Below are 27580 nucleotides of genomic sequence, written 5' to 3'. Positions count from 1 at the left end.
AATCATTATGAAATTCAACTTCAAAATACATATAGCTCCGTTCAAAAAAAGTATATTTCTTTCACCATAAGCTGGCTCAGAAAAATTGAATACAGTTAACTAACTTTGAAACAATTTTTTAGCAAATTGCTCTACCAATGCTATTTAAGCTACGTATAAGTGGCATTTTCCCTTAAGGGGGTTGTTCTTTTTTTATTTTTCTTTGCTTCGGTTTTGAGATTTTTTGATATTATGAAAGATAAAAACCTTAGAATCATTTAAAAAAAAATCATCTCAATATCTATTTTTTTGAAGAAGTTATAGATATATATATCTCTATATGTATGATCCTCTGAAAGCGTTTTTTTATCGCTCCGCGAGCTATTGTATGCCAGATTCCTCTTTTTCATTATAATACCTCATGCACATGACCTTTTTAAGGTGTCAGCATCTTTGAACACCAATGTGTATTTAGTACATTAAATTAAATGGTGTATTCAGTACATTATATTAAGAACTTTAAATACGTTTTTCTCAAATTGACTTTTTTCAATGCGGTGCCACAAATTAAACAAAAACTGCAAGTCGGATCGACTTGCATTTTTTTAATTTGTTCACCACTGCAATATCGAGTCCCCCTACCTCAAACAACTTGATAACATTACGCAAAAAAAATTTGCGAAGCTTCTCGCCCCAAAAAAAGGCCTTTTTTGACACTTTTTTTAAAATAGCTGCCATTTTTTTCCTTCTTGCTTTTTTTCTTTTATTTTGGTAGGGGGACTGGAAACAAACTTCTTCTTCAACGTAATTTCTTTTTTTTTTGTTTCGGGCGATGCGCAACGGATTTATCTGTGGCACCGCAAAAGAGATCGATTTTGCAAGACCGACTTTGGCGCCCCCTGGTTAAAAAATGACGGCGCAAAAAGAAAAGAATAAAATTACGTAATATTATATGAATTTGTAATTTTTGTTTAAAAAAAAAACGCATGTTTCTATGATAAATACATTTCGAGAAAAAACAAAAACAAATACCTTGCATTTTTTGTAACGAAAAAAGAACAACCCCCTTAAGGCATAAGGTTCTTGACAGAGAATTCAATTTTGCACAAATTTGCCAGAAATCTTAGTTATTACAAAAATAGTTTGTTTAGAAATAGCACATTATTAAAAGCAAAATGAAGAAGCGCCGAATTAAATACGATGTATTTTCTAGAAACGCGGACAACTAATGAATTTTTCATTGACAATACCGGTATTAATACCGGGATCCCAATATTTCAAACTTCAAATATCGAATACCGGTATTCAGATTTTTGTACGGCATTGGAGCCCTATACCACGAAAAAATCTACAAAATAAGATTTTGAATTTATATTTTACAGTTCAAAATATTGTTTTGCAAATCAAGGACATTTCATAGCGCCATTCGAATGTTCACTAAAATGGTTAAAATGAGAAATTATATCAGCATGTATAATCATTTCATAAAATTCAATATATTTCGGAACAATATGCATTAGTACATAAATTTTATCATCAAACTACTAATAAAATATCGTATTATCACATCGCTAATAGGTAACTATGAGTACAATTTATATTATCATCTAGAATACTGATTTAATTACTACTACAATTATAAGTACTATTTTTAATAAAATTCGTATAATACGTATAATTTTCAATAAAATTCTAGTCTACATGTTTAATTCACATTCATAAATCCAGTACCGTTAAGCTATTACATTTATTAAAATTCTGAGTTTTCTTCAGAGTAATTAGTTATCTTATATTAGATTCGCGAATTATCATATTTTCAAAACCAATCTCTTGAAAAATTCTCAGCTCAGTTGGGAATAATTTACATATACTTCAGCCAGACTAATAGCACTTTCGGCTAGCGATTTTCTTTCTCTTTGTTGAGGAAAACAGTCACGTTGTACGCATTAATTTTGTTGAAATTAGCATTTAAACAGAAATTTGGATAAATCGTATGAAATATAAACACAAGGCATTTAAAAAAATCTGGGTTAAAACTGTTGTTTTTTAGTTCGTATATCAAAGAATATTTCCTTAATTTTTTACCAGACATCTGATTATTATGTCATGCTGTTGCTGACTATACACCTTCGTCCATATTTTACCACATTGTCTAAAATTTTTGAAGCATATTTATAAGAAAGCCTCCTAAACATTTTGATACTTTACAAAATAATATCATGGTTCCAATGCTAGCCAAGTATTTTGAGACTTCTATCAAGTAATATATCAGTTACCCAATTTGTGCTTGGTCATCTCAACTTTTTCCATAAGACAACTTGTTGACGACCTGTCTGTATCAAACGTCCTGGTAATACCAACAAAATCGGTTCTTCGTCAAAATTCTCAAGCGTTTTATCCTGCACAGCTTTGAAGCTAATGCACTGTCGCTTGCAATTTATTTCTGAGCAGTTTTGAAATTATGAAATAAGCTTAACTACTGCCTCTCGGCATGTTCTTCTTCTGATACAGGAATTCTAATATCATCTTCACTTCTATTTTCATCAGCGGCCGAACACGATACAGTTTCAACTTCAAAATCTGAATCATCACAGTTTTCTCTTAAATGTTTTTCAGGATAGCTAATAACTTTTGGTTTCTTGAACGCCTTATTAGTTCCCAAATCAGTTATCAAAAACACGCAGGTACTGATGCAGAATGGAATCGTTTGCACGTTCAAAAAATCGGGATAAGCTGGCGCCAAGGCCAGTTGTAAAATACATGTAATCAATATTCCTATACAGCTCAAAGTTGCAGTTTGGAAGTTGAGTCTGTAAAAGAATCCTCCTAATGCAGCTGCACAGAGTAAAGGATTATAACCCATTACTCCGTTATATGCCAGAGTCAAGTTGTCAAGTGATGCATTTGATATTGCCAAGAAGAAAAGTGGCCCAAAAAAAGCGCCTAGGAAACTTGATGCTGCCATTATTGGAGAAAATACGAAAATGCCGATGTAGATCAGGGTGGAAAATGCAAGGTCGTAGACCGCAAATACTTGACCAGAAGCTGCAACGGATCCATAGAACACCTAGGAGAACATCGTATTTTTGTTTCTTGCTAATATTTTTACATAAATCCATAAACCAATATTTTCAGCCAAGCTCATGCGAATGAATAGCATTTAAAAGGTGCGATTATTTTTTTGATTAATCCCACAGACATATATTAAAACTGATGAATGATGGAAGATGTAATGTAATCAATATTTTTTCATATTCAATTGAGGGCATATTGCCATTTTGAAGTTTGTATACAGTACTGAATGAATTTTAAATATATGAAGTTTAATTTAACCATTGTAATATGATTTGTAATAACAAGTATAAAATTCATGATGACCGATAAAATAACAAAAATAAAAATAAAGTAAAGTTGATGTACCAGTGAAGTAGCATATACACATGAAGATGAATAAATGTATCTTGAATGCAGGAATATGATAAATGAAAAATTGATTATACTATTAACCAATCAATATTCTTTTGGTTTAAAAACACGTAGGTACTTTCATTAATTGTTATATTCCAGTAAATAATAAATAAATCCAACCTCATTCAATATCACTGTTTTTCCTATATATTGTGTAATTAAAATAAAATGAAATAAACAATTTGTTAATCACAAATTACACAGATTAAACCGATAGTTGTAGCAATAGATTTAAGTATAGTCATTATTTGCTATAAAAATGAATAAATCGGGTAAATATATATATGATATTCTAAATTCAGATTTGCTTAATTAGAAAATGAAACATGATGATTACATAAAGAAAATACTTGAACCAGAAATAAACCGTTGAATTGAACTAAAATACCAAATCAAATTGTATAGATTTATCAAGCGTAGTTCGCGCTTTATTTTAGTCACATGTATTGTAAAAAAATTAAATTTTAAATTCATTACAGAAATCATCAGAGCCTAAAAAATAAATTTCATATTCACTATTCTTGACGTATAATTTCCAAAAAAATTAAAATTAATACGAAGCGTTTATAATTTGATGATATGACAAAAGACATACATATATGGTCGGTCAATCAGAGTCATGAGATTTAATGCGTCAAACTCAAAAATATTATAATTTTACTTGTATAGTATTGTGCATGCTTTATTATGTAATAGATAGAAATTAAACATGCATAGCAAAATTTGTTAGTGAATTATATGCGTATAAAGCGAGTTATTAATTTTACTTACATTGATCCAGTCGATGGGTAAAATTTCATCATCTATAGAGTCTTGCATAGAGGCATGTGTGATATTAGATTCAGATATTTGAGACTGAAAAGAAAAAATATAATTATTATTATTATGAAGATATATATATATATATATATATATATATATATATATATATATATTTTGTAGAGTTTCGAACAAGAATCCAAAAATAATACTAAATAAAAAACAAGAAAAGTTTTTAAAAAAACAATTTCTTTATTTAATTATTTGTTTATTGTCGACGTTTCGGAACTAGGTACGTTCCATCTTCAGGACATCTGTCAAGAAACATGATCTTGATGAGATTTTAGCAAACAATATGTTTAGGAATAGAAAATAGATTTTTCTTAAATAATGAATTAATTGCAAAAAAATATAATAATGTACAGAAATCTCTAGCTCTACCATTCAATATATATATATATATATATATATATATATATATATATATAACTATTAATATCTTTCATATGTGATCAATGTAAGATTTACGAGTATCATCAATTATATATTAGACTATGGCATAAGTATATTTAGTCACTTAAGTCTTAAACCCAATGATAAATTATATTGAAGTTTTTGTAGAAAAAAATGTTCAAAAATTTGTCACCTGATCATTTTTACCCTATGGCGGCGTAAAATGGGACGGCCAAGTTCTTGTCTTATTTTTAAATGCAGAGGGATTTTACGAACAAATAAATAAATAACAATTACATTATTCAACCAAAGCAAAATATAAACTTCAGTATTATTATTACTATTTCCATTTACTATTTAGTTATTAATTTTTGTTGTTTACAACATTGTTAGGGGAAAGGTTCAGTTGGTCAACTTTGCACAAATTGATCATAAACATGTATAAAAAAACATGTAAAAACATGTAAAAAAAGTTTAGTTCAAAGTCATGTCACCATATCAAATATGTGACATATGATCGTTCAGCCAAAATTTGAGCCAATGCAATGACATTAGTGTAAACATTTGTAACTACAATATCATTTGTAGTATTTGTTTTGAAAGCAAATGTGAGGTTGCGTTTCATGAACGCATGAGCATGATGACAGAGAGGCCGCTGGCCGTGCTTTGAATATAGACTGCACCATTAATAAATTATTATGCCAACGAATACACCTACTCGTGGGACCGCAATTTGCAACATGCCAACCAGGTTGAAAAACGATATAATAAAACTAAATAAATCGTATCTCAATGTAAAAAATAAGATAATAATAATTAGTTCAATCAACCAATTTTACTTTTTTTTATTTTTATTGGCCTCGCTTACTCGAGCATTTAGCCACCTACAACATATTACAATTTCAATTTCAAAACAATCTTCATGTTCATACTATTTTACTTATATAAATCCTATTCTTTTTTCTATTTTATATTCTATCTTATTCTATGTACTCTTCAACGTAACTTTATTCTTCTTTTTTTCTTCTATATTATCTATCATTGTCTCTCTTACTTCCATTACTTCCTTCGTTACTTCTATTCAATTCAATTTTCATTCTCAAATCTTTTTATATACGATTGAACTATTTTTAATACTATTGCAAAATATTTCTAACACTATTTCAAACTGTTATTTACATTATTTCAAACTATTTTTAATTTTATTTCAAATTATTTTTAACAGTATTTCTATTTTTTTCCGAGGATTCGAACTCCGAACCTCTGGCGTGTGAGTCGGGAACGCTACTGAGCTAATCCCGCCACAAAACTTACTTAAAAATGTACTTTTGTATATTTTTGTACGTTTATATAAGTGTTTAAAATTACAAATCCTTCCTAGTTGGCTATATATGTGTAACAATTGTTAAATATATTAACGAATCAACTAATATATTATAATAAATTATTTTCTGTGGTCTCAGACACTAGACAATTTATTTGACTAATTCATGAGTAAACATATATTACAAGAAAAAAAGCATATTTTTATATACCATTTTCAAAAAAATTAATAACTTTCAATAATTGTTTAAAATTTTATTTGCTTAGCTTCAAAATAAATTTTTCAATGTTTATGGAGAACTCGCTTATGGAAAAATATATGTTTTGCTATTATTGCGATAAAGTATGTACACAGAGTTTTTATTTCAAAAATACATTTTTATCTAATAACTATTCAGAATTTTATAAGTCGTGTCGTAAACATAGTTTAGCATTTTTTCAATGTCCTTATAAAAAAATATATCTTTTTTTATGCATTTTTTGCTATAATTGTGATAAACTATTTTATTTTGTGCTTGAATGATCAAGAATTCATTTGGTTTAATTCGAAAAAATGTTTTTTCTTATTATCGAATGGATGCAAGAGATCGTTTTGTTTAATTTGAAAAATAAGTTTTCATCGAACAGTATTTCTCATGCTATAAATAAAGTTTTCGATGTTTCTAATTCTAAACCAAAGCAGCATGTAGAAAAATGAGTAACTGTTGTTCCAATACTTATTCAAAATTCTATTTTTCAAGTCCAAAAGATTGATCATTGGATGTTTCTAATTCCCACAAAAATAAAAATTCATGTCATAACCCATTATTTGCTAGAATTGTAAGGCAGAAAACTAATAATTATAGCACCTGCTACAATTATGAATAAGATGAACCGAAATAGTACTTAAAATCATTATCATAATCGAATGTTTAATCTGTTTATTTTAAAAATAAAATATGCCCTTAATATTATTATCAACAACATTGCAACGTCATATAATCGATAGCTTCCAAGAAATACCTTACAGCCCAATGCTTTTAGTATAAATATCACATTTTATTGCTTGTTTTTACAAAATATTGTAACTTCATAAACTGTTTGCTATGCAAGATAAACCACTAGTACAACTTGTTGCTCGCCTTGTGGACAATAAAAAGCTTTATAATACATATATTTATCACGATTTCGGTTTCTTTTATAATGGGTAGTACTGCCCTAGGGCAGATCCGTGGGCTGAGTTAAACTCCAACTTCAGGAAAGAATAGTGTGAGAGGTTTTCAATTGCCATTTCACATCGCAGTGCCTGAAATGAGCTATTTTCAATTGGAAACATATATTTGATCTATATTTTCAAGTGAAAATGGACATCGCGTTAGAACTCACGACCCCTTCTATACGAGTCCGTGAGCTTGACCATTACGCCATCGCCACTACTATAAGAATATAAAAAGCTAAGTAATAGGATATTTATATACTAGAAAGTCTACATAGAAATATTACATAGCACCCCACTATCCTATCATGTCCTATCTCCTTGTGATAAATTTCATTATCACTTGAAATACTTCCAGTTTAATTATTATTATTATTATGTCATTTCAAAGCGAAAACTGCGGATCTGATCACTTCGCCGATAAAGTATCAAATCATTAAAATGCGCCAATATCGAAGAAAAAACAGCATTGAGAAATGCGTTCCCATAGAGAAACGAAGGCCGAGCCGTTGAATCAGAGAATTGACAAACACACCGCAGAAGTTCGCGTTCCAATAAATCACATCGCATCGAACGCGCGACGATTGATTCCGTTCAATAGAAATATATTATATCAGCGATGCGGTATTTTCCGAGCAAATAAAATTTATACATCGTAATGTATTTGTAATTCTGCAGTAGACGATCGAAAGAAATAAATCTATTGAATCGTGCATTCGAAATTGCATTTGAAGTATACATATTAAATAGATGCGCAGAGAAATATGCAAAAGGGAAAAATCGCACACTATAAGACGCATGAACGATCAATTTTATGATGTTCGTTTAATATATCATTATATCGAAGTCTAGATTTGCAAGTAAAAAATAATTTATCACATTATTTTATTTATTAAAAGTTAATTGATTAAGCAAATGACAATTAAACTTTGTGAATAAAAATTGACACTATCACCTATCGTCGGTTCAAATGATGAAGATTCATAATAATAAATATTATAAGTAATCGTTTTTAACACGTTGAAGAATAAATATTCGCAGATAAAAATTGAAGCAAATTATCCTCGAATTACAAATTTACTTTTTCGAAAACTTTTAACTTACACCAATAAACGACAAAGTTCTACCACGAGGATCAAAAACAATATTCGAAATACTTGGTCGCTGGTACGTTCTGAATAAATTAATTAGTTTTAAATTAAAAATTAACCAATAAGCTCAAATTATTAACTTTCTCAAGAAAACGTTATAGTAATCAGAAAATTTCTGGAAAATTGGTTTATCTTACACAAAATGATGTATGTGTGTGTATGTATGTATGTATGTATGTATGTATGTATGCACGTGTGTGTGTGTGTGCGGATACAATTTTCCATCGACGATTTCGAGAGCACGGATCAACCGATTTGAATGATTCGCAAAACATTAGATTCCTTTTGATGAGAAGACCTGCTTTGGTTTTAGTAGGTTTCAAAGATACAAGGCAATATGTTAAAAAAATGCTAATTCAGTATTCGAGAGAACGGACCTTTGACGAAATGAAAAAGTGATTTGTTCCATTTTATACACAAAATATTTTATAGGTTTATACTACAGTAATAATTTGATAATGAATAAAAATTTGAATACCTTGATTGACTATTTATGAAACTATAATTGAATTAAAAAAATTGCAAATATTATACACGTGTGTGTAATAATATCTAATCGATTAATAAATAAATATTTAAAATACTAGCGTTACAAAATTTAGATATTGCATTATCATATCTAATTTCTTAACCACTAACGTTGAGATAATATTACCTGGTTAATTTCGGTGACAGAATTATGTCGCTCAATATTCACTCTATAAGTCCAGAGAACAATTAGTAGCAAATATTGTGTGATGTTGAAAGACCAAGTCAGACCAGGAGCTCCGGCTCTTCCCAGCAGAGATGCCAAATGCACTGCTAAGTATACTCTGAAATCATAAATCATAATTTAAAACTAATAGAAATAATATTTCATGATATATTAATTACGATTCATCATCATTTATGTAATATAACAGTGTTTGTATATTTACATATAATGGCACTTAATAGTTAAGTTCAAAGATTTTGGCACACTTTTCACCTGAGTTTCACTCCATTTTCAAGATATTAACTTAAATTTTAACATTTAAAAATTTTATTCTAAATTTTTTTGTCAAGAGAAGTTTATCCAAACCTTTATATTTTCAAATCAATTGCTGAGGGAATAGCGAACAACATTTGAAAAGCTTTGACCTAATAATAAATAACGTTGAAGAACAAATAAAAATAATCATAAAATGTTTTAACTACTTAACGATCGAGTTTTCTTTCATCAAGATAGGTCTAAAATATCAGACTTTTTATATCAGGTTTAAAAAGTTTATTTATATTTTTCTTATTATCATTTCGCTCTAGAAATGAGTTTATGCGATTTTCGAATTATGCTATATATATATATATATATATATATATATATATATATATAAATTCAAAATATTGAAAGTCAAAGTAAAATTATTTTAGAGAAATATTTAAGAACATGAAAAATGTAAACACGATAAACATCGAATAATGGTACCGAATTAAGATCAATGCTAGTTTACCTTATTTATATTTTTAGTTTAATACATAAGTTTATATTGAATATATATTTTAATTACTGTTTGTTAGCATGATTTTATTTTTAAACGATTTTTATGCCATCGTACTGAAAGAAGCTTATAATGTAATGTTTGCAGAACTCTATTAAAAAAAATTCTAATAATTTTTTTAACATGGACAAATGTTGAGAAAAATCCTTATTATACATATATATTTCAACGTGTATAATGATGTATTTACGTTTTTAAATAAATAGAAATTAAGTATCACTGGATTAAGACATATATTAGAAGTCGATATCATGATAAATGGACAATTTGAAAAAGTTATGACGTTAGCTCTCAATATAATATATTTATTATGATAAACTTACATACGCCGAACTGTCAGAATAATGATTGATCAATGTGGCTGCTGGGCTTTTGTGCAAGACTCAATAAAATTGAAAAAGAAAATGACTAGGGATCTAATACATATGAAAACTAAATGTACGTGATCAAAAACAGTATTAGAATATTTTTATAAAACTATTTTTATAATTACTATTTTATAATTCATCAATTTAAATGCATTACCCTAAAAGTCAATAAATACTACACACAAAAATCTTTAGTTAACAGTTCTTGCAAAAATTTAAATAAAAAAAAGTTAGATGAAAAAGGTTAGAATGCATCGTAAGAACCTTTTTATATAAATGTAATGCTTTTGTGTATAAATGCTTTTTTTAATAAAAACTTTTTGAAAATTGAAAAAGAGAGAAAAGTTTATCATATAGAAGTGTCCTAAAACAGGTCATCTTAATATTCCTATTAAGATTTATTGACTACATATTGTATTTCAATATGTCGAGAGTTGTCTCATCTCTAGGTGAGAAATGTTCCTATCACAATTTCTGTAATAGGGCAAATATTTGATTGATGCAGCAATGCCGGATGAGTGCTATTTTCACTTGAAAACAATTATATCTATATTTCCAAGTGAAAATCTATGTCACTACTGCAGACTCATCGAAGCGGAATGAATAGACTGTCAAAATTCAATTTAATTTTAATGTTTACTACACTTGCAGTATTAATTATTTTGTTTACAACACTTATTTTGTAGTAATATTTATTTATTGCAATGCGCAGCGACCTAGAATTTTGCGCAACAGCATTAGATATTTAATGAATGCGCAAACTTTAATGGATCATTTTGCAAAGTTTTCAAGTTATGAGAGCTCACATGTATAATTTTACCTGGTAACTTTATATATATATATATATATATATATATATATATTATATGTAAATAATACTACACTATACCGTTTCGAATTATCCGAGGGCCAACCAGTTGTTTTGAAATGGAAAGTCTGATAAAGGCAATGATATATATTATTATATACATATACATAATATTATATGTGAATAAACGGCCTATGCGTAGATGTGAGTACAAATATGATATTTTTCATTGACAGGTAATCGCCAGAGAATGCATGGAAGTCATTAATCTAAATAAAAGAATATTGTTTATGTATGCACATAAATTAGCACTGAATTTCAATGCAAAAAGTAGTTGTGTTATATATATATATATATATATATATATATATATATATATATATATAAGTATATATATATATATATATATATATAAAAAACTATTGTTTGATGTATAAATTTAATTTTTTGCAAGCTTATTATATTAACCAATTATAAAACTTTTGAGTAACTATTCAATTATTTAAAAAAAATATTTATTGAATGATCATTAACTGAACACAAATTTTAGTAAAAAACATATAGTGCATTTTCAATGATTTTAGTGGCTTCAAAAAACAATTTTTTAAACAAAGTTGACAAGAATTTTTTGTCAAATGTTCTTTGCTTGTATTGAATTTTCTTCTCCTTGGTCTTTCGTACTTTGTCTTGTTTTGGTTGTTTTATCTGTTTAATCTTCGATCGAAAAGAACAAGAAATATATGTCACAACCGTACCCACAAGATTTGTAAAAACTAAAATATATAATTGTAAGCAAAAAATAATTGCTGGTAAATACTTACTAATGGTTAACTTGCAGCAAAAAAACAAACAAATTGATCTATCTGTATATAATTAATAGTTTTTATTAAAAGATTTCGAACACAAAAACTTACTTTTGATTCTTTAAAAGCAATGCGGTCTACAGATCATGTTAAAATGCACTGACTGAAAGCAATAAAGAAAACTTGTTCGAACAAACATACTTCATTTTTCTCCCTTTGGACCCTACGTCATAATCAGTATATAGTCCAGTCATTTAAGCTTAAATTAGGCACCCTAAAAGTTGTCTTAAAACCTACATATGGTAGGGTATATAAACCATATGTAGGTTTTGGGACAACTTTTAGGGTGTCAATATACAAGTATTTACAGACTTACAGCTTGGTATGTCGAATTCCGAGGTGAACTTACTATAATGACTGGACTAATAGTTTAGCTGTTATGACGTCTCTTTCCACCGCACTCTGGCACAACCGTACCCAGTCTTGCCTACATTTACTAATCCAGACTTCTAGTAAGCTATAATTACATTATTCTAATCAAAAATAAATTCCTGCTACAGTATCGATTTGATAATAAATAATTTCATCTCCATTTCTAATTCTCTGAAACATACTTCTTAAATTAAGTTCAAGTATGCGAACTAATTCTTCGTGATCGTTATGCAAATCTAAAGTTCAATACCGTGAGAAATGATAATATAAAGATATCATCTTAACGATGTATACGTATTATTAATTTATTGTAATCTCGGCTAACAAAATTAAATTAAGCTTGGAATATGACACCTTGAATAGCGCAAAAACATTGATCACGTTTTTTCTTCCATGTTCATAGAATCCGATAACGATTTCGTATCTGATGTGTCTGTCCAAATAAAAAACGTTTACGTGAGATATTTTATCAACATCAACGAATACTATTTTTATTGCAAGTTCGTCATGGATTGAAATTAATAGAAAAAATGTACTATTGCCTGCGGCATCAGCATATGCCGCAGGCAGTAAATAATGGGTTAATAATGTGTAAATTAATAGATTATTCTACTATGGATAATTCCAGTTAATTATTAATTACAAACTGAATTTTATTTGCACACACTATTTTTAAATTTAAGTTCATTTCACAAACTGGTATATATCATAATGCAATGTTTCAATTATTAATTGCTTGATATATTTAACCGTTGTGTAGTAGTGTAGTGTAAGTGTATTTTGTCTTCGATTCAATGTCTTTTGTATTCGACGTCGATCAAAAAGTATGTTTTTCCATTATTACTAAATACATGTTTATACATACTGTATCTCAATCAGACACCTTGTCAGAATAAATAATAGTTTATAATAATAATAGTTTGCAATTTTTAATTAATTCAGCTTTACATTCATTGTTATCGAATTAATCAACAGACAAATTGTTGACCAACCTGATCTAATTATATGCTTTATTATTTTCATACAGGATAGCAGCAATAAACCCTAATCCTTTATTATACTATTTCAAATTAAAACAATCCGTATTAGTATCATGCATCCTGTCCCTAAATATATCATCCTACAATTAATCTATATTTCTAAGAAACTCGAATCACCTATACCCGGTATAATTCTTCGGACCATGCGATCACCGGTCAATACCTGATTGGTTAATTAATGTAATAGCCACTGATTGGATCCAAAATTGTAATGAGATGTCACTTAAGGGGGGCGATACATGTAACAAGAAAAAAAAAATCGATTTTTTTTTTCTTTCATAAATCGTTACAATAACATCTCAAAAATATGCCTGTAAATATTCAAAACAAAATTATCATTATTTATACAAGAAAAACTCATTTAAGTGCCACGCCTCAACTCGACGCTTGAGTGCTATTGTACTCTTATCTGTTTCTGTGTCAAAACTTTAAACGCGTTTTTCTCAAAACGACATTTTTGAAATTTGCGGGCGGGATAACTCAAAAAGTTCTCAACCGATTCCAATGAAATTTTGCACACATCTACTTTACAGTAATAGCTTCTAGTTAAACCCTTTTACCAAAAAAACCATTGAAAAAAAGGTGAAAAATCGAACTTTTTTTTCTAAGGTGTGCCAATTTACGATTTTGTGACTTTTTTAATTTTTTTTGGTTTAACTAGAAGATATTGTTTCATGAACACGTACAAACTAATTTTTTTAAATTCAGATCACCGTACGAAAAGTGAGAACGCCCGCAAATTGATGGCGTTTTCCGAGAGGGTCTTGGCTAAGATTTATTTTTACGGCAGCCATTTAAAAAAAAAAAATTAAAAAAAATTTTTTTTTGTGTATTTTAATATATAATAAATAACCCTAAAAAAGTTCAAAAAGATTCAATCATTCCTTCCCAGTTTAAAAAGTCCTCAAAAAATGGTAAAAATTAAGGCGATTACATGTATAGCCCCCCTTAAATCCATAAAATGGGCCAACGAGAAAAATAATTTAAAATTATCAAATCTTTGTAACAGTCTAAAATCAACACTCAAAGGAGTAATATCTCAAACTTTAACTAAGTAACTAAATTCAACATTCTAACAAGTAACATCTAACTCAATTAATCAGCATCTTAGTTATGTAAATATACAATAAATAAAACTACTTAACATCTTTCTAATTTAATTGGTTTGATATAGGCATTATCTAAATACATCTGGTCCTTCGAAAATATAAACAAAGTGTAATAATAGAGTTCGGCAGCATCTCGGTGGATCACGAACTTCTTAACATCTCTTTAATCTATCTTGTCACAACAAATACAATAAGAAATTTTTCAAATTTTCCATTTGATTCATTTTCAAATATGTTAGATTTCGCAACTTTACACATCATTTTACTGGGGCATCAGGTTAGTAATTTTAGATTTCACTTTACTTTTCTGTATATATATATATATATATATATATATATATATATATGCATAATAAATATAATTTTTTACTTACGATATAATAGAGGCAATGATGACGTATAACCAGGCGATGACAGCTGTATCACCTGTAAGCATATTGGGTTGACTGACGGCTGTCACCATGCCGACGAGGAGCGGATTGTACCCGGCTAATCCATTTGACAAAACGCTGCCTGGTTGACGGATCAACTAAAAAGTCAAACATTAAAAACCTTCAAGAGCAATTAGGACAAAGGAAGATCTTCTTTTAAGATGGGATCAAGTAATATAATTAGAAAAAAATGGATTTGGAAATGATACCATCATTTGCAAGTACTTATTCTTATGTTCTATAATAACAAAGTACCAATTTTGTCTTAATTCGACTGAAGTTCTTCAACTACGACACTACTTGATCTCATAGTCTAGTCATTATGATAAGTTCACCTCGGAATTCGAGATGCCCAGCTGTAAGCCTGTAAATACTGTACTTAGAATGTATTTTGACACCCTAAAAGTTGTCTCAAAACCTACATGTGGTAGGGTGTACGTGTACGCAACATATGCAGGCTTTGAGACAACTTTTAGGGTGTCAATATACAGAATTTACAGACTTGCAGGTGGGTATCTCGAATTCCGAGGTTCTTACCTAATTTAAGCTTAAATGACAGGACTATCAGGTATTTATTTGAGATCTATCTTGATACAGTGTATAAATCTTAGAGCCACTCTATTCTTAATGTCATTCAACGATTACAAAATAATACAGATCATTTATATACCTTGGTATTAATACATTGATCTTTATAGTTACCATATTGCAACATCAACTGCAACGCAACTTAATAACTTAATATAAGTGCAACTTATTAATTTGATTCAGTTAAAAGCATGAGAGACGAAATATCGCACCTTGAACTCGCAGTAAATCATTCAAAGAACACGTTTTACATATGTATCTTGCGGCTATATAGTTGTTCAACAATGGAAAAAAAATACCAGAATTCAACCACCCTTAAGCATTCCACTAGATATCACATGTGCATATATATTTTTAAAATCTTCAAAAGAATGAATGATTTTTCAACGTGATATTTCTTGTATCGGAACTTTATTTAGCTGACCATTGAATTAAAGTAACTATTTTTTATGTCTATTTCTGTAACACCATAATAACCTTTTCCACTCGCATGCCGAGAGTTCCGAAAATTCATACTAATTCTGCAATTAGCGAGTGGAAACGGTTAAATATTTTAAACGCATGAACTTCTTTAATAGATCTTTCATTTTTAGAATGAATCTATTACGTATTAGATTTATAAGGTGTTTCGAAATATTCTTGGACAACTATGCTAACAGAAGCTATTCAATATTCAGAAATGCATCTATCTCCAGCTTAAATATTAATTAGAGAAGTTCATGGATGCTTGAACAAATTATCGATTAGGTAAGACTTATAGTATTTATGATGCGGAGAACTCGGGGCATGTAATTACATTGGCATAATTTAATATAGTCAAATGATAAGTTCAGCGCTATATCAGATTATATCCAAATAGAAAATTAACTCCTTGTGAAAAATGAACTAACAATATTATATACTCTTATACAGTCGTCGAAGGTAAAATAGAAGGATTAAAAAAATTAGGGAAAAAAATGCAGATAATTGCTGAACACAGGGAACTGAAAACCAAATAGAAAAACAGGAAATATGGAAGCAGAAGTTTTGAAAAAAATGTATTAAAGTGAATAAAAGTGATATAATGGCAATAAAAGGGTAACAGAAATAATAAACACGAGAGGGAACAGAAATCATTGATTTGTGGTGCTTTCAAACCACGGACCTACCTTCAGACAGACTACCATTTATTATTAGATCTTGAAAGTATTTACTAAAATCACAATTTGCAAGATTAAATCCTTTTTAAAATTTAATTTAATTTTATTTTATTATGCTATTCTTTTTCATGAATCAAAGATAATAAATCTTAAATATAAACTATAAAGACCATAAAACTTAAAATCTATTAATTACTTACATATGCAGTAAAGATTCCGATAGAACAAGTTATAGTCGATGTGAAGGCTCCAAGTGGATGAGCGAATAATAAAGCTATGTACATAATTACACCGCTTAATGTATTATTACACAACATCACCTGCAAAAAATAAAACAGGACAAAAAGTTAGAAATAATTATTTATAAGAACCATATAACATAATGTTCCAATATTATAAAAATTATTTTGATATCACTATTGCTGAGTCAAACTGCTATCTTAAACAACATACATTTGCAATTTGTAAAGTTGAAATATTTGTACCCTAATAGAACTATATCATGTTAAATATATAAATTTATAGTAGAACTTACTACAATATAGTTTATAATGTGATTTACTTATGAAATATAAATAAGCTTAAATATCGAGATAAGTTGCTCCAAAAGTTGTTAAGATTCAAAACAGTTGATATTTTTATACAGAATGGAAAAAATAGATTACTATTTATTTGTGAACTTAATTTCAATCGTTTCAATTATAAGTGATTTTCAATCTAATATTCTAAAACTTCCTACCCAGGCTAATAGAATCTTCAGTTAACCTGACTGTGCCTGAATAATTTATTTCTGATTAATTGATTAATATATTTCACTAGGTTCATCCTTTTTATCTATGGTTATCTTTATATTTTGACATATAAATTACAATTCGTCTATTATATTAAATATTTATTAATTATTGTTTTTGATTAGAGATGGCTATTAGAGAGCAACCCAATAAGTTTCATTTCTAGTTGTGATTTTAGTTGATTAAGTATTTTTAATTTGATTATTTTTTTGCAGAAAATCGTGGAAGGGCTACTATATTTTACACCATTTCCAATAGTGTATTTCCAATTTGCAATTGATAATAGTGCTGCTTGATGTTAGGTTTTCCGAGACGGGAATTGATTCTGCAAGGTTGTGGTTGCAAGACCAAAGCTCTTACAACTATTGCATAAACAGTCCATATTTCACAATGTAAACACAGTTTTAATAAATCAATATATTCAATGGGATCAGCATTGATATGCATCACAAATGAAATTATTCATAAGTACGAATAACAAGTATATATATGCAAGGCTTTTGTAACTATTATTACATAAATAATTGTCAGTATGTAAACTTAACAACAACTGGTAAGTGCTCTAAACAAGATTAATTCCTACAAAATTTAATGAAAATAACTAAACTCAGAAATATGTACAAAATTACCTCCTTCATTCAAAGTTTCTCAGAATATATTGCATTCCTAGAGGATAAACACTCTTTTTGAGTAAAGCACTTCAAAGTTGCTGAGCTTTAAAGCCCTACCGCTCTATTTTTGTTTTATTTCAAGAAAACCATCAAGAACTGATCGTATAATCGAATATAATCGTTTTATTTGAAATCTCTTACTCGATCCTTAAAGAGTGATCTATTACAAACTTTAATCAATTAGTTGAACCCGCATCGTCCGTTGCCCTTAACTTGCGGGTAAGTGATTTTCAAGCTGTAGATAAAGTTCTCGACTAACTATTATACCACATAAGTATTTAATCTTCTTACATTTTCTGCCAACTAAACTTTAGAAGAGATTAATGCATTTATTCTGCCCTTGAACAACGCTAATCGCATTTTATTCGCTGAGGATTTTATGTGCAGGATGAAAATGTTGAAAGTCGGAGAGAAGATTTTTATCATTTAGGCAAAGCAGTTTGTATAACAAACCTTATTTGATAATGTGAGTTTTGCTTAATCCTTTTCATTGCGATTTACGATGATTTTATCCCTTGTTAATTATCTTGGGATCATAAATAATTATACGAACTTTGCAATTTCATAAAAAATACATATTAATCAATTGCATTAATTTTTAACCAGTTTTTTTTTAATTCAAAATATTTAAGATATATAAACTACACATTCAATTAATTATAATAATAATATTCATATCATATGTTATTTTACGTTATGTAAATGCGACTATTAACGTGGCGATTTATATAAGATACATAATTACAAATTATTAATCTTTTTACTAGAGTATTAATTATTAATCTTTTTACTAGAAGGTAAATTCTAATTACTCATTTTGTTCAATTGAAAAAAAAACTTAATTTTTAATAATATTTATTTAAGTTGCACACTTAATTAATGTATAATCGAATAAATAATTCATTTCTAATTAATAGATAATTTAAATTATCGTGTCATTAACATAATATTACGCCGCTAATATGTGACTGTAAACTTGTTTGAAATATGCAATATATAATCTAACCATTATACATCAATTTTTTTTTAAATTAAGTGAATTCACCTGACTGTAAGACCTGAAAAACGCGTCTAAAAACTTTGGAGCCAACCAAGCGGATTTAGTCTTCTTGTCGGCGAGATAATTTGAAACAGCCGGACAATCCCCAGTGAATGATCTAATTATCTGGTACGTTCCCTGAAAATAGAAAAAAAAATAGGCGTTAGTGGAATTCAGCCTTAAGGTAAGTTGCATAGATTTCCCAATATACGTAAATAGTCTTAATAATTAGGGAATGAATATATTTAAGTGGTTCATAACTATATCGAGTTGCTGTAGATGTAGGATCTTATAATGTAAGAACTCCAGTTTATTCTATAAAATAGAATGCTGGTTATTTTTGACAAATAGTTCAAATATTACACATCAATGAACAGAAAACGCAAACTCGGTTAATATATACACAGTGCACAAAAAGTGGCTATTCCAAATTTCAATGAATTTTTATCATTAAATTACTTTTAGAAAACATGTTAATATTTTAGTATGGTCGTTTAGACCATGATCTATGCAAAGTTTTAATCGTCAAAAACATTTTTTTTTTAAATAATGATAGTAAAGCGATAGTATCTAAAACCTGATCAACACGATTCCCAACTAAAATCTATCAAATAGCTTATAAATTTTAAAACCGGTTCAGGAGTTTTGGACAAAACGTCGACCAAAAATATTGCACTCATCAGATATATTACAAAGTAATAGCTCGTTCAATTGAGCCATGAAACCAATAACATGATCTTTCTTCCACACTACCTGTCTATTTTTAATTTTTTATCTGTTTACCTGTTTACCTAGCTGCCTATCTACTTAATTTTTTTTTGTCTACCAATAATTCTATTTGCATATGAATCACTAATAATGATTTGTGACGATCATTTCTGATTACCAAATGGTAACTTTTAAACTTTTTTTTAAATATCCAAAACTGCTGGACATCTTTGTCTTTGCAGAAATGTGATCAACTCTTCATTCCATCGAAACACTCATATACTCATACCTAATTCAATTTTTTGTTTTAAACGAATTAGAATGATTATTCAGAAATAGCTCGTCCGATTGTTGCATAAAATCTATAACGTAATTTTTCTTTCACTCTACCTGTCTACCTGCCTATTTTCTTATTTTTTATCTGTTTATCTATTTATCTGTTTACCTATTTGCCTATCTACTTGATGTTTTGTCTACCAATAATTCTATTTGCATATGAATCACTAATAATGCTCTGTGATGATCATGTCCGATCACCAAATGGTAACTTATAAACTTTTTTTTAAATATCCAAAACTGCTGGAATTGATGCTTTGCAGAAATGTGATCAACTCTTCATTTCATCGAAACACTCATATACTCATACTTTATTCAATTTTGGTTTCAAACGATTTAGAATAACATAACAGGTAAAAACTGAAAAAATATAAATTAATCTAAATATTGATTAATAATAGATGAACATGATTACTTCTCCCTCGAAAAATTACAACATGTTTATATATAAAATCAAAAATCAATAACAAATGAAAAAAAAAGATTTATCTCATGTGTTACAGAGTGAAATATGAGATCAATATATGAAAAAGTAGACTTTGAATATGGAAAATATTTTCCTCAAATTTTCCATCCATTATTATCATGAAATAGTAGTACACTTACAAACTGTTCTGTAAATAAATACTTTATAGCTCAATGATTTATGTCATCGTGAGATGACTTTGAAATGTCGCCATTGTTTGTATCTTATCTCTTGTCCTTACTTCCGTTATTTGCAAAGGTCTCGCAATTTTTTATTTCGAAAAAGTCTGTACTTACAAGAGCCTTGATATTTGATCAGAGAGAATGAGTAGGTCTGATTGTGAGAATCCCATATCAGAAAGGTCATGATTACTATGCTCGGAAGTAAGTAGACATTTCAAGAGAAAATTAAGATGATTGCATTGCCCTTGGAAAGTATTCGCTTTTGGCGAAATAGGCGTGTTTCGTGGTATCAAATTGCATGTAAGTAAAAAAAGCTATTTAGGTGATGTATCTTGAATGACGTTTTCATTTTTTTATATAACTGGCTCGTTAAATAGAATGTCCGGCCCTAGATGCCGTCCGGCGTTTCGAGACTTCGCCTTACATAAAACCTTCAAGAAGTATAGCCACAGAAGTGCGAAATCGATGATATTTTAGAAAATATTTCAATCTCCCCCCCCTCTGGAATTGAGGCACCCAATAAAATATCATCAGTATGAGTTTTTAATGATAATTTCATCAAGTAAATGTATGACAATCGTTCGGTTGTCACCTATGAAGCTATGAGAAGTCATGACAAAAGCTCTGATGGTCCTTGATATAAAAAATATGACAAATATCACTCGTTTTATAGTTGAATATAATATAAAATCGTATCAAATAATTTAATAGCGTATGAAAATCGTTATTAATAAAAGACGTATGGCAAAAACATCGATGCAAACATATCACGAGAGCACGTGGCTAACAGCCCAGGAACGTAATGTCTCTAAGCAAATATAAATGTGTACAGCAGTTATTCACATAAATTTATATTCATTGTGAATGACTTAATTGGCTGTGCAAATCAAAAAATAAGTACTTCCGCATGAAATGTCACCGCAAATATTTACGAAACGTTTCAAATCGCACTAATTGGGAATATATTAAGACGAGGTGTTATCAAACATTAGGAATTTTTATCCTAACAAAAATGATAAGCGATAATACAGCATAATTATTCAACGTGATCGCATACAATGTTGATTGCAAAAATTATGTACACGGGATTGGAAAAATATTTGTGAAATCTGCATATTTCGATTTTTATTTTTCGTGGAAAACTTGGTTGTCAATAAGTGAGTTCAAGTCAACAACAGGTTGACAGTATTATGAAATATTAAAACATAATATGGCATAAATATTAAATAGAATTCTTCTGCATTAACTTGTTTTTATGTGCAGTTTTAATAAAGAGTTAATTAATTAATAATTATCGAAAAAATCTATTAATTACATAACATTGTAATGTTTAATTCGCAATTTATTATCTATTATTATGATGTCATTTGATACTCAGTTAACAATCATTATTAATCATTTATCACAATTATTATTTTATTAATGAACCGTGATATAATATTTACAATTAATCACATCACTTTAAAAATAAAAGTATTTTTTTAATATTATTTATTTGATTTGAAATATTTTGTTTACTAAATAGTAGTTACAAATACCATCAAAAATGCTAGTGCAAATGCGTCACCGAACGTGCGGAGATAAACTTTTCCATCTGCATACAAAACTGATCTTATGCATCAGCATCTTTTGCTGCACTTTTATCTTTTGCAACTGCGTTTTGCATTTTTTTAATTTTATTATTACTGCTAGATTAATATTTAATTATAAAAAGTTATTTGGGCGATATGTACTGACAATCAATACCAATCAAATTTAATAACAATATATACAGCCATACAGTTAATTTGGAAATAAGTGTAAAAAGTAGAAATTTAAATACTCAAACCTTTTAACGGATATTGATTGATCGTATGTAATGATAAGGTAGGACACAAGGATCCAATTTGACTTCAAGTAATTGTACGAAAATGAACTATAATACATCATCAAACAAACGAATGAAAAAAATCGTACTATTTGCAGTGCAATTCCCAGTTAATTCCTACTTATGAAAATATATTTTCTAACTGGTTTTCTAAAATTTTTCCTTTGTCCCTCAATATCCCATAGGCGAGGTAAAATGGGGCAGCCAGGAAGCAAACAGATCCAATGCCAAGTGGCAAGTTATGGGAAAAATTCAATAAAATTTTAGAGGGAGTTTTAAGAAATAATAACAACAATATTCAAACAATGAAGAATATCAATTTTCTGGGCACATTTTTGATAAAGATAAGACTGCGCATGAGCAGAGTTGGATTAACTCTATGAATTTAATCTGTTTCTTGTAAAATGGCTCTTTTTAAACTAAATTTGCATTAATTTCTATTATTTACTTGGTTATATAAAATTATCTGTTGATTCTAACTTAAAATTAATAACACATCTTATAAAACAACTAAATAACGTACACTTTGAAATTATATTAAGGTCTTCTAAACTAAACAACCGTTTACACAACCAAAAAAAAACTAAACTAAAAAAAACAAATATTTTTGTTTCTGTTAATTCATATATAAAATATTATAACATATCCACATACATGTCATGATGTTTCAGAATAGAATTTTATCACAGTAGATCTTAATTTGAATTAATTATACTTATTGTTCGTAACAACAAATTACATAATAAAGATTAAGAATGTCACGTCCATTTTACTTTGTTTATTATCAGCTTCAAACCGTTTCAACACATAATTAAATTCGGTTTCGCCTTTTGCATTTGTGATATTTCTGATTTATTGAAAGAAAAAAATCAGAAATACCAAAGTTTTTATTTACTTTAAATTTTTCAATACTACTATTAGGTGTTATTTTACTGCAAAGATTATTTGTCCAAACCTGAGATACAAACATATTTTGAATAAAACAGTTACAAAATAATATCACTCAAAAACTTTTGAATCAGAGTCAAAAGTAGGTTGATAAAAGTGTGGATCTGTCTCTTAGAACTGCGTTATTATATACAAAATATAATTATAAAGTATTAATTATATGCCATCTCGGTGGCGTTAATTATCAGAATTTTACAGTTGTAAGAGTTATATATTATAATAGATATATTCTTCTTAACAATATCGCTTTTTAGAAGGAAAGACCAAAACTTGTATATAATAAGTTAGGAGGACTAAGGGAAGTCAAAAGTTGTTTTCTTCGTAATGAATAAGTAATTAGAGGTAAATAATGAACAAATATTTAAGTACTTTTGACAAAATTTCAACATTTAATTTTACACACCCGATTATGTATATATAAAGTAAATTATTTAATTACTTTTGTGCTAAATACTTGAAAATACTAGTATTGTAGTATTTTACATCTGAAATCTCAACATTTGCCAATATTTTAATTTTAATTTATGAGATGGTGGCTAGCATAGCTCACTGTCATGTCACAGTCAATGACAGAGATCTTTGGATCGAATCCTGTCAATGTCACAGTCAATGTCACAGTCTATTACAGGGATCTTTGGATCAAATCCTGTCAATGTCACAGTCAATAACATGGATCTTTGGATCAAATCCTGTTAATGTCAGAGTCAATGACAGGGATCTTTGAATCATATCCTGTCAATGTCACTGATCTTTGGATCAAATTCTGTTAATGTCAGAGTCAATGGCAGGGATCTTTGAATCATATCCTGTCAATGTCACTTTCAATGACAGGGATCTTGGATCAAATCCTGTCAATGTCACAGTCAATGAAAGGGATCTCAGGATCAAATCCTGTCAAGGTCACAGGTCATAAAATTTATGACTTAGAATTTAAGAAAAAATATATGTAGTTAATTTGAAATTGAAGAAAAATAGGAATTACAGAATTCGATCAGCTGAATTGTATTAGGAGTGAGAAGAAAAAATATTAGAACCTGCTGAGATTAAAAAGAAGAATGAAGAAAAAAATGGGATGAAAATAAAAGTTGAATAAAATTAGAAATTGATATGAAAGAGCAAAAATTTAAAAAATAAGAATATAGAATAGGATATATATAGATTGAATATGATATAAAAATAAGTATAAAATGTAAATAAATAAAAATAATGTAGGTGGCAAACTGCTCAAAGTAAGCAAGGCCAAATAAAAAAATAAAAATATGGATGTATTCCTAATAACTGGCTGATAAAAGTTAGTTAGACAATTATATCTAATGCATTTTATGAATCACTCTTACTGATAAGCTCAGTTAATTATTTTTATCTTTTTATATCACGAATAGGTACAACAAACAATTTAACTAGCCTTTGAAGATTTTTTATCACACAGATTACACAATTACTTGTTATTGATTTGTATCTTCATTATTTTCAAATCTTATTGATACAAATTAATAATCATCAAAGTGTTTAAGCGGCATTTTTTAAACCAATAAAAATCCTTGGTTTAGTTGCTCAGTCTCAATTTACCTCGACGATACCTTACTCTGATTTCTAAGTATCGTATAACATTATTTGTAAACATGGCTGCAGAAGATAAAAAAAATGCTGACGGAACACCATTTAGAAAAATATTACACTTTTTTTATGTTTATTGATATACATGCATATTGCATACATTCATAAATACATGCATATATGCAAATACACAAAGCCAAAAAAAAAAACGAAAATATGACACTAAATAGTGATGCTGTACAGATGCATCAAACATAATTCAAATGTATAACCACACAATTTGAACTGATCAATAAATAAATATAATGATTCTCAAATTTTGTTATTGTGCTCTAAATAAAGTTGTTTAACATAAGTCTAGACAATAAAACAATATCAAACATGATATATAATTTTACTGATGATGCACTAAATATCATTGAGAATCATTAGCAATTAATCAATGTAATTAGAAATACTTTCAAATAGGTAGAAATTACCATTATAAAAATATGTAAATAAAGACTTACAGTTTTATGCTTCTTGTGTGATCCAGCCATTTTTGATACCACACAACTTTTTTGACACAACTTTTATTAATTAATCACTTTATTCAATTATTTTACTGAAATGTAAATATTTATTATTAGTTACACAATACTACATAATTGTATCAATAACAAATCTAATTGATTTTTTTGTAATGTTAAAAGAAATATTTTATTAGCAAAATAATACTTATTTGTAAAATCAGTACAATTATTTTATGGATTCTGAGGCATGTATGCATTTAAATTTTGCATGCATTTTAATGCATGTGGCTGATTTATTCAATTTACATTAATTTCTTATGAATAATAATTGAAATTTATTATTCGAATTTGAATTTTTTAATAATTTGAAAAAATATGTATAGCGATCTGTGGAGTAAATGCATTCAAAAGATGCTTTTCACCTCAGAATTTATAAAATAGTTTAATTGCTCTTCATACTAATTAGTTTTTATTTTCTAATTAAATGAATTTACGTTTCTATAAATGTAAATTTTGATAAATCAAACTCTTTTGTAAGAAATAATATCAGAAAATACAAGTCACAAAATAATTTTATATAACATAAGCATTTAGTATATTATTGTACCAAACAATAATTGGTATTTGCAACTTTCACTTGACTTATGACTACATATATTAATGGCAGTTACAGGTTTATTAATATCCAAAGAGTAATTATAAAATTTAAAAAAAATTAATAAATTTCATTGTTGTTATTTTTAAATTACTAACTAATTAGTTAGTAATTTAAAATTTAGTGACAGAAATTTCCAAAGTATCTAAATTTGGTAATAATATTTGAACAGCTATTTTGGGCTGGCATCGAAATTTTATCAAGTTTTGAAACATATTTCAGATAGTACGAAACACATTAACTTGTGCTAAAAAATATAGTATAATATAAATAATTGCTTAGAAAAAATAAATTATTAACGGGCATCGACTTATTCTTATATCGTTAGACTTTCTTACGAAAAAACATCATTAACAAAAACACTAAATTTTTAATAACAAAGAAACATCAAAAATGCTCAATTATTGTGTAGTTTTCAAACTGAAACAGCTTTGCAAAAGAAGATGATCTTAAATAAAATTTCGAGTCACTTATAATTTTACTGTAATGAATACAAATATTAATTTGAATAAAATAGTTAAAAAAAATAATATTTTTCATCTGTGATGCCACGAAAATAGAATTAAAAGTTTCAATTCAGGAATTGAAAATTTCAGTCATAAACATATCATTAACGCAAAGTATTCCAAAATAATCTTTAATATAAAATTCTTTAAATATTAATTGGGCAAAAAATTACTTATGAATCACATCGATCACTGTTTATTATGATGAAAATGTGAATTATTAGCATATGAATATGTGCCTATAACCCAATTTGTTCATAAATTCGCAATAATTTGCTATAATAAATATAATAATTTATATAATATGCATATATTTTACGAAAATAAATTTAAAGTTTCAATTCAGGAATTAAAAATTTCAGTCATAAACTTCTCATTAACGCAAAGTATTCCGAAATAATCTTTAATACAAAAATCATTAAATATTAATTGGGCAAAAAATTACACACAATCACATCGATCACTGGTTATTAGGATTGTGAATTATTTAGCATATGAATATATACCAATAGTAATGAATACAATAAATAATTTGAATCAAATCGTTTCTAAATAATGTTTTTTTATGGTATGTATCTATTTTAAGAAATGTAATTAAAAATTTCAATTAAGGAATTGAAAATTAGAGTCATTAACTTCTCGTTAACGCAAAGTATTCTAAAATTAATTTTAAATAAAATTAGTTAAATATTAACTTTGCCCCAAATTAACTTATAATCACATCATTCACTAGGTATTAAGATTGTGAATTATCAGCATATGAATATATACCTATAGTA

General features: G+C 28.0%; 2 protein-coding genes across 4 annotated transcripts in view; both read right to left on the bottom strand.

Annotated features, from left to right (window-relative positions):
• LOC113370014 (short neuropeptide F-like) overlaps positions 1–27580 on the bottom strand; it is a 172709-nt gene that overhangs the window by 53623 nt on the left and 91506 nt on the right. The gene's annotated exons all lie outside the window — the stretch shown is intronic.
• Positions 1685–25670, bottom strand: LOC113370013 (urea transporter 2-like). Its single transcript, XM_026610650.1, has 7 exons — positions 25638–25670; positions 19071–19202; positions 16764–16883; positions 14780–14934; positions 8984–9140; positions 4219–4302; positions 1685–3046 (listed from the first exon to the last, which is right to left on the bottom strand). The coding sequence occupies exons 1-7, from the start codon at positions 25665–25667 to the stop codon at positions 2456–2458; spliced, it is 1269 nt and encodes a 422-aa protein (XP_026466435.1). The 5' UTR covers positions 25668–25670; the 3' UTR covers positions 1685–2455.

Source organism: Ctenocephalides felis, unplaced genomic scaffold, assembly GCF_003426905.1.
Source record: "Ctenocephalides felis isolate EL2017-DRISC unplaced genomic scaffold, ASM342690v1 CF-g0.4_SCAFFOLD_01492, whole genome shotgun sequence".
Lineage (NCBI taxonomy): Eukaryota > Metazoa > Arthropoda > Insecta > Siphonaptera > Pulicidae > Ctenocephalides > Ctenocephalides felis.
This window is presented reverse-complemented; position numbering and strand designations above follow the sequence as displayed.

Coding starts and splice junctions, on each gene's coding strand:
- LOC113370013 (XM_026610650.1), bottom strand. CDS start 25,667: ATGGCTGGATCACACAAGAAGCATAAAACT. Junction 14,935..16,763: donor TCGGAATCTTTACTGCATAT/GTAAGTAATTAA, acceptor TTGACTTTTTAG/TTGATCCGTCAACCAGGCAG. Junction 9,141..14,779: donor ATCATTGCCTCTATTATATC/GTAAGTAAAAAA, acceptor TTATGATTTCAG/AGTATACTTAGCAGTGCATT.